This window comes from Magnolia sinica, chromosome 9 (genome assembly GCF_029962835.1).
Source record: "Magnolia sinica isolate HGM2019 chromosome 9, MsV1, whole genome shotgun sequence".
NCBI classification, from domain to species: domain Eukaryota; kingdom Viridiplantae; phylum Streptophyta; class Magnoliopsida; order Magnoliales; family Magnoliaceae; genus Magnolia; species Magnolia sinica.
In genome coordinates this window covers 13,748,485-13,760,996 of record NC_080581.1, presented here as the reverse complement: position 1 = coordinate 13,760,996, position 12,512 = coordinate 13,748,485, and the positions used below count along the sequence as shown (strand labels likewise).

Below are 12,512 nucleotides of genomic sequence, written 5' to 3'. Positions count from 1 at the left end.
ATACTTCATACTCAAAAATTGAAGTTACAATGGTTGTTTCAAAATGGAGGCAGAGTTCCTCATTCATTCAGAACAGCGAACTTCCCTGTTCGGATCTTGCTTTGTAGATGTGGGCCCCATGGTCTATCCAAGCCATTGATCTGCGGGCTCCAACCATGGATGGACCATTCCCAGAATATCCTCCCAATTTGGCATTCAAATACATGGTTAAAAAGTAATGCACGAACAAACCATGGAGGAAAGGCCAATGATTCATGGCTAGGATCTCCCATTTTGGGGAATCATCCATCCATAATGGAGGACTCAGATCAATGGTTTCAATAGACCAACCATGGTCCCACATCTACAAACCACGTTCTAAACAAGGAGCTTGGCCTCTTCAAAATAAGATCCTTATAAACCAAAACAAGTAAAAATCATAGCATTCTCAACACAAAGAAAGGGTAAATGTTGAGTGGCACACTATCCTGCTACAATAAGGCATGGGGTGGACATAAGCATCAATTCGAACCTGGATGACTGAATAACCATCAACTCATCATCGACAAATCTTCTTCATCCAAACTCTGATTTCTCAGAGGCCCCCTCACATCATCTTCAGCACCGAGAAGCTCCCGTGTTGCCTTCTCGAGGAACTCCCGTGCAGCATCTCGAACAGATTGGTGTTTCTCAGATGACGGGCCCTTCCTCTTCTTGCGGGAGCCCCGGTGCTCATGAAAACTGCTCTTACGCCCCTCCCTTCTACTGATATCCTGCATACTTTGCTTCTGTTCTGCAAAGTTACATCTCTCATCAACAAAACAATGTCAAGCAATACAGAAACAATGTGAACCAGAGGAACAAAGAATGGTTCAATACCTGCTGTTAGATCAGGCAAAGAATGCTCAATGAAACGAGTTGCTGCTTGATAGTTTATTGTAGTAGAAGGTCGCAGTGGCTCTAAAACAACACATGACAAGAGAATGAGGAGAGAGAGAGAGAGAGAGAGAGAGAGAGAGAGAGAGAGTCCAATATAAAGATGAGTTTGAATAACAATACAAAGCAAAAAAACAAAATTTAATGGTAGGTGGATATTCAAGAAAAGTAGTAAAATGAAGAAGTGTGGTAGGTGGATATTCTAGAAAAGTAGTAAAATGAAGAAGTGTAAGAGGATACCTTTACTCCAACCATTATATCGCTCGAGTTTCTCTTCGTACAATCTTAGCCTCTCCTACAAACAAAAGGGGAAAAATCACAAAGAAAAAAAGGAAAAGAACTCCAAATTAACTTATGAAAATGATCGGAAAGAAAATAGATATATTGAAAACCAGTAGAAATCACAAAATTTTCAAGCTCGACTCACCCAAATGTTTATATATATATATATATATATTCAGTTTCAATTCAAACATGGGTTTGATTCACACTCCATGTTCTGAGAAAGATTTACCATGAGGAAAAAGGAGAAAACGGAGTCTTTGTCTAAAGAACTGCGTTGAGAAATGGCAGATGTATAGAACCTTTCAATGAGATGGTGCTTTTCCAAATCTCTCAAAATGGAATACCCTTCAAAAAATCATCAAAACAAAAAATAAAAGGAAAAGAAGACCCGTTTGGAAAAGCAGTAAAATCACAAAACAAAACCAACTCATCCAAAAGATTAAAGAAGAAGATGAACAAACAGTAAAAAAGAAGGCAGTAAAAAAATCAAAGAAACCAGATGATTAATGGGGAAACCCATTAAAAATAATAATAATAATAAATAAATAAATAAAAATCATAGGGAACCCATATTAAATTTTTATATATATTTTTTTTAAAAAAAAAGAAAAAAAAGAGAGAGAGGAAACCCATAAAAACATTTTAAAAATCATAAATACCCAAATTAACCCACTAGGGAAGTTCCAATCTGTCAGAAACAGGAAAACTGGCCTCATAAATATTTTTTCCCCAAAAGACAAAAAAAAAAAAAAAAAAGAGAAGAAGAAGAAGAAGAAGAAAGAAAGAAAGAAATCTTACAATCTCTGTTTTAACAGGATGGTCATCAGGGTGAATTCCGCTGCATCGCAACCGCACTGTCAATTTCAAACAGAATGTCATAAAAAAAAACAAGAACGAAAGGATAATGATATGTAACCTTGCATTTTTAAATATACACCCTATTTTTTTCATCTTTTTTGGGGTACGGCTTCAGGGCCACTGCCTCTCTGAATGCCACTGTGGTACGGAGACTCAATTCCAGGCCATGCCTTGGGAGAGCCAGTGCAGTACCAACTCAACTACCAAGCTGACTGTGTATGCATCAGAAGGTCAGGATTTTAATAGTGGCTCACAAACAAAAACGGCAAGAAGTATAGGAGAAATAAGAAAACTCACCCATCAATGCAGATGAATTGAAGTGACTTACATGTGAAATATGTGGGAGTAGGGAGCCAGACACATTTATGTGAAATGATAGTTACAGCTCTACTTTGTAATCTATATACTCTAGTTTTCGTGAAGAAAAACAAAATAAGGTGATATCTACACCAATGTTGCCTACAACACAAAATCCCCCATGTTTTCCATTTTGGATCAAGCAATCCAGATTAGGTCATTCGCGATCCAGACTACAGTTTTTAGCGACCCAGAATTATGGATATATATTCTTACTATCGAGTTAGTTGATGCAAATTTGTATTTACAATGTAGAGGTTTATACTTACAACATTAAAGAAGAAGGTGAGGAATTCTTGAGGAAAAGGCTTTGCGGGTGAAGTTAATCTCTAGACTATGCTAATCACCTCAAGGAGGAAGAGATTAAGTGGAGGCAAGATCTAGAGCAGTTTGGCTGAAGCAGGGAGATAAAAACACAGTTTTTCCAATGCATCACATCGCTAGTGCCAGGGCAAGATTTAACAAGATTAGTATTGTAATTGTTGTGGAGGGTAGAAGAGTCGAGGAAAAAGAGCAAGCTTGTGAGGCAATTGCTCAATGATAAGGACTTGCTAACCAGGGAAGCTTGGGTGAGGCCTTGGTTGGGTAATTTGGCATTTAACCAGATATCGGTTTTGGATGTTGTTTCTGGAGAGGCTGTTTTCTGAAGAAGTTAGAGTGGCTGATTCTTTGGGGAGGGACAAGGCCACAAGCCCAGATGGGTTCCCGATGGCCTTCTTCCAGGTTTTTTAGGAGGTCGTCAAAGTTGATGTGATGGGATTTATGATAGAATTCTTTGAGAGGGGCCAACTTTAGTTGAGTCTAGGGGCTTCCTTCATTGCTATCATTCCGAATGTGGAAGGTGTTGATTGTCTGAAGGATTTTAAACCAATTAGTTTGATTGGTGGACCATACAAGATTCCAGCTGAAACATTAGCATCAAAACTCAGGTTGGTCCTAGCTAGGGTTATCTCAAAAGTCCAAGGAGCGTTTGTGGCCGGCAGGCAAATTCTTGATAGTGCGCTGATAGCGCATGAATGTATTGATTCTTAGCATAAGGCAGGTAAGAAGAGTATTCTTTGCAAGATGGACATTGAGATGGCCTATGATCATGTTGATTAGCACTTTTTGGACTACATGCTTAGGAAGCTGGGATGCAGGCAAAGGTAGAGAAGATGGATCTAGGAATGTATTCGACCGCGAAATTCTTGGTGCTGGTCAACAGGTCTCCAAAAGGCCTCGAGATGAATTTGGCAAGGGGGACCCTCTCCCCCTTCCTTTTTGTGGTGGTGGCTGAGGCTCTAAGCAAAATATTGGATACAGGTCAAGCGGCTAGCTTGTTTCGTGGCTTCTAGGTGGCTAATTCAGGCCTCCAGATTTCTTGCCCTCATTTTGTCGATGACACGATTCTCTTTTGTGAAGAGGATGGTGTGATGGTAGATGATTTGAGGAAAGTTGTGAGGTGCTTTGAAGTGGTTGCGGAACGAGCTTTTGGGGGGCACATGTCCATGAAAGAAGTGGAGTAAGTGGGGATCTTCAGGTGTAGCACAGGGTCATTTCCCTCATCGTAGCAATGTCTCCATCTTAAGGAGAAGGTTAAGGAGAAGGTTATTGAAAAAAATGGAAAGGAAAAGAATCCTTACTATGGACATTCTCGCATTTGTCTGGCTTCTCGTTGGGGGAAGAATCCTTACTGTGGACAATCTGCAAGGAAGAAGAATGGTGCTCCCCAATGTCTACTTACTCTGCCCAGAAGATGTGGAATCCATCAACTATCTTTCCTTCACTGCCGCTCAGAAGGTATGGGAGGGTTTTCTTAGTTTTTTCAACGTGGCGCGCATGGTATCCGGGACCATTGAAGATCATCTCTCAGATTGCATGGAGAAGGGGATGGGAAATAAAGAAGAATGGTTTGACAGTTGGTTTGCATGGTAGTTTTATGGGTGTTATGGGGGGAAAGAAATAGGCGTTGTTTCCTAAACAAAAGTGGGTTGGTGGGGGAAATGATTAGGCAGGTTAAGGTTGAGGTGTTGGGCGGGCTTCTTGTATATAAAGTCTTGTGATATACGCCTCTTTGCCTCTTTTATAGCTTGTTCAGGTTGAAATCCTGAGTAGCTTTTGGCATGTTTTTAATAAAATTCAGTTATGTTTCAAAAAATATATATACACTTTTATTTATTTAGTTATAATATAACATTAAGCATGCAGGGTCTAAGAATAACATTCATCATTTCTTATATAAATTGCAGCATGAGTTTGTATAAAACAATACTGCAAACAGTGTATGTATTGGAGTGACATTCATGATCCTACCCCTAGTGTACCACATATTGGAGGAAATAGTGTACTGCATACCCATTCATGAAAATGTACCAAAGTGACCGACAATCCAAGTAACCTTGATCTACACCCCATTTTTTATGCATGTGCCCAAAATGATATTTTGAAATGCTTGATGTAGGTGAATTGAAGCTTATTACATGTGAAAAGGGCTGGAACAGGAGCATTTCAGCAAAAATAACATTCACATCCCATTATTTTATGCATGCGCCTGCAAATTTCTACTGTCTGGTATCAAAAGCAAAATGGAAGGATGCACATGTAAAATGCTGGGGGCATCTAAGGAGTCTCCCAAACAGAAATTGCAGCATCAGCAACAACAACAACAAAGAGAGGAAAAGAGGAACATTATGATACGCTGCCCCCATCTTTGCACAGAATACGCAGGTTCATAATTTTAACCAGTGGGACAATGTTTTGGCAATCCAGATCACCCGTTTTTTGCATCCCACTTTGCATTGACTGTGTCATAAAAATTTCCTCTCTTTTTTTTTTTGGAAGATAATGCACTTTATTAAAGGCCAAAGGCTGAAAAGAAAACAAAACCAAAAGAGAATGGGAAAACAACCCCTTCGGGAGCCCACTCCCTGATTAACAACATAATCCGATTTACAACCCCCTTATCAGAAGAACTCCTATTGCGAAAGCAATGATTGTTCCTTCCCCCCCAAATCGACTAAAGGACAGCCAAAAGATGAACTCGCCACCGGGATCTGCCCTACTTACCACAACCACCAGCATGCCAGGATAAGAAAAGATCTACAGTAAAACCCGACACCACCCAGCAAACACTGAAAGAAGATAATATAGCAGACCAAACCGCCAAAGAAAAGGGCAATGAAGAAGCAAATGATTCACAGATTCCACATCCCCAAGACAAAGAAGGCAAGCATTAGGCTGCACCATTGCCCTCTTGCACTGGTTATCGATAGTCAGGATCCTACTTCTGCCAACAAGCCAAGCAAAGGCCGCCACTTTGAGCAAAGCACCATAAGACCAGATATGGCTTGTTTAGAAGTAGGAAGCATTTCCTCCACACACACACACACACACAGAGGAAGTACTAAGCAGGAGGTTCGAGCTAGAGTAGGACCATGAAGAAGGACCTCGCCAACAATGCCCCCAATTTGTCTTTAAGCTACACCAGCACATCTCTAGCTCCTAGAAAGAAAAGGAAAAAAAAAAAAAGGAAGAAGAAGAAGAAGGAAGTAGGAAGCAAGAAGCAGGAGATTCGAGCTAGAGTATGACCATGAAGAAGGACCTCGCCAAAAATGCCCCGGTCTTTAAGCTACAATAGCACGTCTCTAGCTCCCGGGAAAAAAGAAAGAAAGAAAGAAAAGGAAGTAGGAAGCGGGAGATTCGAGCAAGAGTAGGACCATGAAAAAGGACCTTGCCAAAAATGCCCCTAATTTGTCTTTTAGTTGCACCAGCGTCTCTCTAGCTCCCAGAGATGGTTGCATCCCTGCAAGCGAGAAAGAAGCCAAAGGAAATCATCAAACTCAACATCAAATAAGCTCCAATGGCATAAAGAGATCCAAGCACCTCCGATGCAGAAACATCTATCCAACGAGCCTTCAACGAAGGAGCACAAGTTGGCCAGATACGAGAAGATATCTCGAAAAGGGGAATCCCCGCACTAGATATCCTCCCAAAACCTCACTCTCGAGCCATCCCTGACAACAAAGCCTACCCCAAAGAGAACCTCAAAAGCTACTTGAGCTATGGCTTTCCACAAGTATGAGGCCCGATAGAGGGAGGAATTCTTCGTCCACTATCCCAAAAGGGAAAAACCATATTTAGCAGTAATAACGAACCTCCTTCAGTTATTCTCCTCAGACCCGAATCTCCAAACCCACTTCCCAATAGAGCAAAATTCAAAAGATCTAGCCAACGGATACCGGCACCTTCCTCATCATAGGGTCTGCAAACCTCCTTCCAACTTAAAAGGTGGAACTTACCTCTAGATTCTCCCCCTTGCCAAAGAAAATCATAGCAGGGCTTACTAATCCTATTAAGGATTGATCTTGGGCATTTAAACAACGACAAAAAATAGACTGGGAGATTTGAGAGGGTTGTCTTAATGAGAGTGATTCTACCAACCAAAGACAGGAGCTTGCTTTTCCAAGACGACAACTTCCTCTCCAATCTCTCGATCACCGAATCCCAAAGATGCTTCGCAACCTTACCATCGCACAAAGACAAGCCCAAATAAGAAGAGGGAAGAGATCCAACCCGGCATCCAAAGGACTCAGCAAGCCGAGACACCTCAGCCTCAGACAAATGGATACCCAGCAATGCACTTTCGGGCAGGTTTTCCCTAGCCCCAAAACAACCTCGAAGCAACGGATCAACTTTTTGAAACCATCCACCATATAAACATCAGGTTCATAGTCCGAGACAAAACTAATCAGATCAAGCTTAATTAGCTCCCAAATTTTTTGGAAGAAAGCTAAGGGGAGCCCGTCAGGCTCCAGGGCTTTGTCCCGCTCGAGGCTCATAACAGCAGCCTTGACTTTCTCCTCGCCAACAAGGCCTCAAGAGAAGTCGCCTCCTCAGGGGAGGGATGATCGAATGCCAAGTTATGAAGGGTCGGGCCGGTGGAACCAGGGATCCTCCGACAGCAGGGATAAATAAAAATTAACACTAGCATCATAGATAAACTTCTTCTCAGATAACCTTACCCCATCCATAATAAGGGAAGAAATGCAATTGGCTCGAGCTCTAGCACCGGCAATACCATAGAAGAACTTAGTGTTCTTTTCGCCTTCCTTAAGCCAAGATAATAAGAGAAGGGTCCATACGGGGCTAAATCCTGATCTGATTACTGAATGTCTTCCTCCTTATACGAGCACAATAATCTGCAAAGAGCTTATCTTTAGAAGCCTTCTCTTGATCTAATTACTGACTGTCTTCCTCCTTAATGTCCAACAGCTAAATCTCCCGAAGAATAGAATCGAGCTCCAGCTCTCTCCACCCAAAAGCTTCTTTCTTCTAGACCTTCAACTTAGCTTTCAGAAGTTTTAACTTGTGAAATAGCTTGAACCCCGCTCGACTTACGACCACAAAGGAAGGCCACCAACATGAGTCCAAGTCCTTAAAACCTTCCACCTTGAGCCAGTCCAACTCAAGTGAAAGGGTTTAGGACCTCGGTCTACCTCGTCCATCTCCAAGATAACTGGACAATTATCTAAAACAAGCTTAGGGAAGCTCCTTTGACGAGCTAAAGGGAAAGAGTCAACCCACCTAGGATAAACAAGGAATTTGTCCAACTTAGACATGGATGGATTCACCTGGCCATTTAACCAAGTAAACCTAACACCTCCCAAAGGCAGATCGATAAACTCATGCTTCATCACCCAGTTAGAAAAACCTTTCATACTTTTGGACACCCAATTCCCATTCACCACGAAGGAAGCCATCTCGAGAAGGCATCGAATAACTCATCCCATATAAGAGGGCAAAGGGAAGGCTGATTGGGGCCAAAGACTCCTGTGAGAATCCATCTGAAGCCAGAGGAACCCCCTAGAAGGTCACAAAAATAAAGAAATGGCCCTTCGAGTTGTCTTCTCTGGCCTAATCCTGCGAATCCTAAAGAAACAAAATACCATCCGCAAAACCAATCACATCCATGCTTCCCAATCAACACTCCTCCGACCCCAGATAGATATTACTGGAGCACAATCTATCTTCTAAAGTTTAGTTTCATGGAGAATAATAATCTTAGCATTAAATATAGAGCAAATACCTTTTACCTAGGGATACCCAAGCTAGCACACATTCCAGCTCAGAATCTTCATTGGGGAACAAGCCTCACCCTGCTCCCTCTTCTCTCAACCCTAGGAATAGCACAGACAAAGCGCAAGCGCCTACCTCAAATTAACCAACTCCCTACCCCTTTTGTGGAGGATCAGGGACTTTCGGGAAAGCTAGGTCAGACTCCGCCGAAGGCCTCTCTCTTCAACAAGCTGAAAGAGGATAGCATAGTCCTCATCTCTACTCCAAACACCATACCAACCAGCCTTCCCACGTGGTTGATCGCCTTCCTAATCCATCTCTTTCCCCAAACAGCCTCAACCAAACTCGCCATGACTTCAGCCAAAATGCCCGACCAAGAGTAGCAAACAGACAAAGATGGTCCAAACACACCGCCGCCTATAGGGGGGAAAGCAAACGCAGGGTCAGGGACCAGAGCAAGAGGGGAAGCATAGGGAGGAATAGATATCAAAGTGAGGGGACCAAAAGGATCTAGGACCTCAAGTGTGGGAGATAAGAAGAGGAAGGAGTGGCAAATCTTAGTGGACAGGGAGGAGAAAAGAGTAGAGGCACCCAAGATAATAAGAGAAGGGTCCATGCGGGGCAAAATCCTATCCTCTCACACACAACAGCCCCCCCTCTATTGAGTGGCTAAATTTGAATAGAGCCTTATTTCCAAATCATCAAGACCTGAGGCCAACAATAGCTTACACGTATCACAATCAGAGCCATCAGCTCTAACAAAGGTAGAGAAGCTAGACATGTCACCTAACATGTGTTTCCACTCATAAAACACCAATGTCAGCCACCTGACCCAAGCTTCCCTCGCCAGGCCCCAAAGCAACACGCATCCTCCCCATATCCAAATAATCATAAATACATAGCCCAGAAGATATCGTCTCACCATAACTAGGTTGGACACATGTCAAAGAGGCAGGGGGGCAAGCAGCATGGGGAGCAAGGTGTTCCGTAACAATAACGGTGGCTGTAACGGCCACCACCGTTACCTTTACGATACGGGGCATAACGGTTGTTACGGCCCCATAATGGCCGTTACATTCTCTCTTTTTTATTTTTTATTTATTGAAAAACCCCCCGAAAAACCTATATCTGCCACGTAATGTTGATTAAAAAGTATGAAAAACCTGTATATGTCCCGTAATAGACCATTACAGCGCTATTATAGCCTTTATAGGGGATGTAACATGCCCTTAACGGCAATTACAGGTCATTTTTTTCCAAAACGACTGTTATGGCCATTACGACCCCGTAACGTGTAACGGTTGCCACCGTTACCTTTACGTAATGGCCTTTACAGCACACCATAATGGGGAGGAGCAGGAGCCTTCTCGAAGCACTATGTAGAAGGATCGTGGCTCAAAAGCGCAGGCAGGTGGCTTTTCACCATCATAGCCTTTGGATATGACAAATCATTAAGGGCCAGATGTCCCTCTCTAGAGATCGGACACAAAGATCAAGGCCACATGTCAATTTAACGGTGGAAGAAACAGGTCCACCGCCTTAGAGGCCACCCATTAATACACCACTTGGCAAGATCATTGCCCAAGGAAACTCAGTGAACGGCTAAGGGAGACGCTCTAGCTAACATGTAGCATGAGCACTGCTCAGGGCTGACGATGATGACGGGAAGATACCATTAGCACAGGAGGCAAGCATGTAGCTGTCTCTCTCCACACTGTAGGACCACGCATCCCACCAAGAGCATTTGAAGGGGCCCACCTGTCTAGAAGTGATGATCCGAGACGAGCAAGTGTCTCTAAGAAGAATTGGTAGTCCGCTAGAGCATCGAGCAGGAGTACACTCACCCTCCCTAGAGCTCACACCCCACCCACCGCCAAGGACTTCGGCCCCAAGGTCCCCAACTGAATCTTCAATAGGATTCCACTGGAAATTCCTATCCCTAATTGAGCCTGAGGTCTCAAAATGGGCTCCATTGGAAATTCATGTCTCCAAATGAGACCAAGGTCTCAACATGGACTCAATTGGAAATTCGGGAACCTGGCTAACCATGAGGTCCCAAAATGGATTCTATTGGAAATTGAGGACTCTGGCTGAGCATGCCTTAGGTGTCGAAATGGAGTACATTTGAAATTCTTATTGTTGGTTAGCCAAAGGTCTCAAAATGGTCTCTATTGAAAATTCTGGTCCTTGGCAGAGCCTAGGTTACTAAAAAGGACTTTGTTGGAAATGCTGGCTCCTAGGTTACTCCAGAGTCTCAACATGGACTCCGTTTGAAATTCAAGATCCTGGTTGAGGCGGGTCTCAAACTGGACTCTATTGGAAGGTCATTCAAGACCTAGGTGGAGCCCTCCCAGGGTCTCGAAATGGACTCCATTGGAAATTCTAGTCCCCAGTTGAGCCGCCTCGGTTCTCGAAATGGGCTTAGTTGGAAATTTGGGTCCCTGGCTAACCCCAACTTGGGTACTCAAAATGGTCTCCAATGAAAATTCAGGTCCTTGGTCGAGCCCGCCGAGGGTCTCAAAATGGACTCCGTTCGAAATTCAGGTCCCTGGTTGAGACCCAGGTCTCAAAATGGACTGCCGATAATTTGGGTTCCTGGGTTGAGTCCCGGGTCTCGAAATGGACTCCATCGGAAATTCAGGTCCCCGGCTAACTGCAGGGTCTCAAAACAGACTCTGTTTAATATGTAAAACGAGCTCCATTTTACTAGTTGGTTAAACCAGTTTACAGCCTACAGATAGACCATTAGAGAGAGAACTACAACAACGGTCCACATTCAACTCAAAAATGTCTCAGCACCAGCTGCTGGGGTCTTCTGATCTAGGAGATTTTTGGGGTATGGTCTATCCACGGCTGGAGGCAACAGACCAACGGTCAAGATTACTTAAATGCGGGCTCAAATTACCAGAATAAAAAACCTACGTATTCCATGCGAAGCCTTTGGGCAGACTTTTGTATGATTCCAAGACGAAGAAATGTGTCAATCGAGATGGATAGAAGGCACTTACATGTGAAGAGGGTGGAAACGGCCTTGGCGAGGACGAGGAGGGCGTGGGCCCGGCTGAGCGGGGCCATTTCGGTCAGAACGTCTGGATCGAAGTGGGCCATGAATTCGAGGAAGTTGGGTTTCAGCTCTTCTACTTTGAGTAGGGTTCTGTTTATAGGTTCCAGCACTGATTCTGGAACTGCCGAAGTTGTTGCTTCTCTTCCATCCATCGCGATGGATGAATTTCAACGGCTGGAGAAGCTTCTGAATAGCAGCAGCAGCAGCAGCAGCAGAAGAAGAAGAAGAAGAAGAAGTGAAGATGGGCTCTCTCTCTCCCTCTCTCTCTCTCTCTCCCCCCTTCCGTCTAGTTTTAGGTTTGAGAGATTTAGTGCTCTGGCGGAGTGTTAAGGATGATACGCGGGCACTCTAAAATTGCCAAGCTATGTGGGTCCTGCCGGGATGTCCGGGTAAAATCCACACGGTGCATCAAGTTCTCCATTTCTATTTTAGGAGAGGAGTCCAAAAATAAAGTAAATCCATAACTCGAGTGGGCCATATGATTGGAAAGTGAGGATGGAAATGCCACAATCAAAATCTTCCCTGGGCCACAGAATTTTAGGATCAGGCTAATTTTTTGTTTTTATCTAAGTGAAAATAACCGCAGTTTGGATGGCATATAAACATCACGGTAGACCTCAGGAAGCTTTCAATGTTTAGCATTTCCAAACCCACTGTTTTGTATCGTGTGGCCCACTTGAGTTATCACATCTGTCTTATTTTTGGGCTTATGTTATAACATGAGCTAGAAAAACTGATGGACGGTGTGGATGTCACGTAAATGTCATGGTGGCCCTATATAACTTAGCTTTCACCTGCATGAATTTCCTGTTGGCTGGGACGCAGACGGTGTGGCTGGCCGGGCATGTATAGCCTGGGAAATTGATTATACCGACCTTGAAGTTTGGGCAAATTATTTAACAAGATTTTTCAAATATCTTAAGAGTGGCTTTTTAACAACTTTTAAATATTGTTTCGAACGGAAGTGCCCATGTCCTTG

General features: G+C 43.4%; 1 protein-coding gene across 1 annotated transcript; it reads right to left on the bottom strand.

The window, feature by feature from the left end:
* Positions 1-401: 401 nt before the first annotated feature.
* On the bottom strand, positions 402-11,814 carry LOC131256941 (uncharacterized). The gene is made up of 5 exons (XM_058258057.1): positions 11,478-11,814; positions 1,999-2,054; positions 1,156-1,210; positions 859-939; positions 402-772 (listed from the first exon to the last, which is right to left on the bottom strand). The coding sequence occupies exons 1-5, from the start codon at positions 11,683-11,685 to the stop codon at positions 531-533; spliced, it is 642 nt and encodes a 213-aa protein (XP_058114040.1). The 5' UTR covers positions 11,686-11,814; the 3' UTR covers positions 402-530.
* Positions 11,815-12,512: the final 698 nt, after the last annotated feature.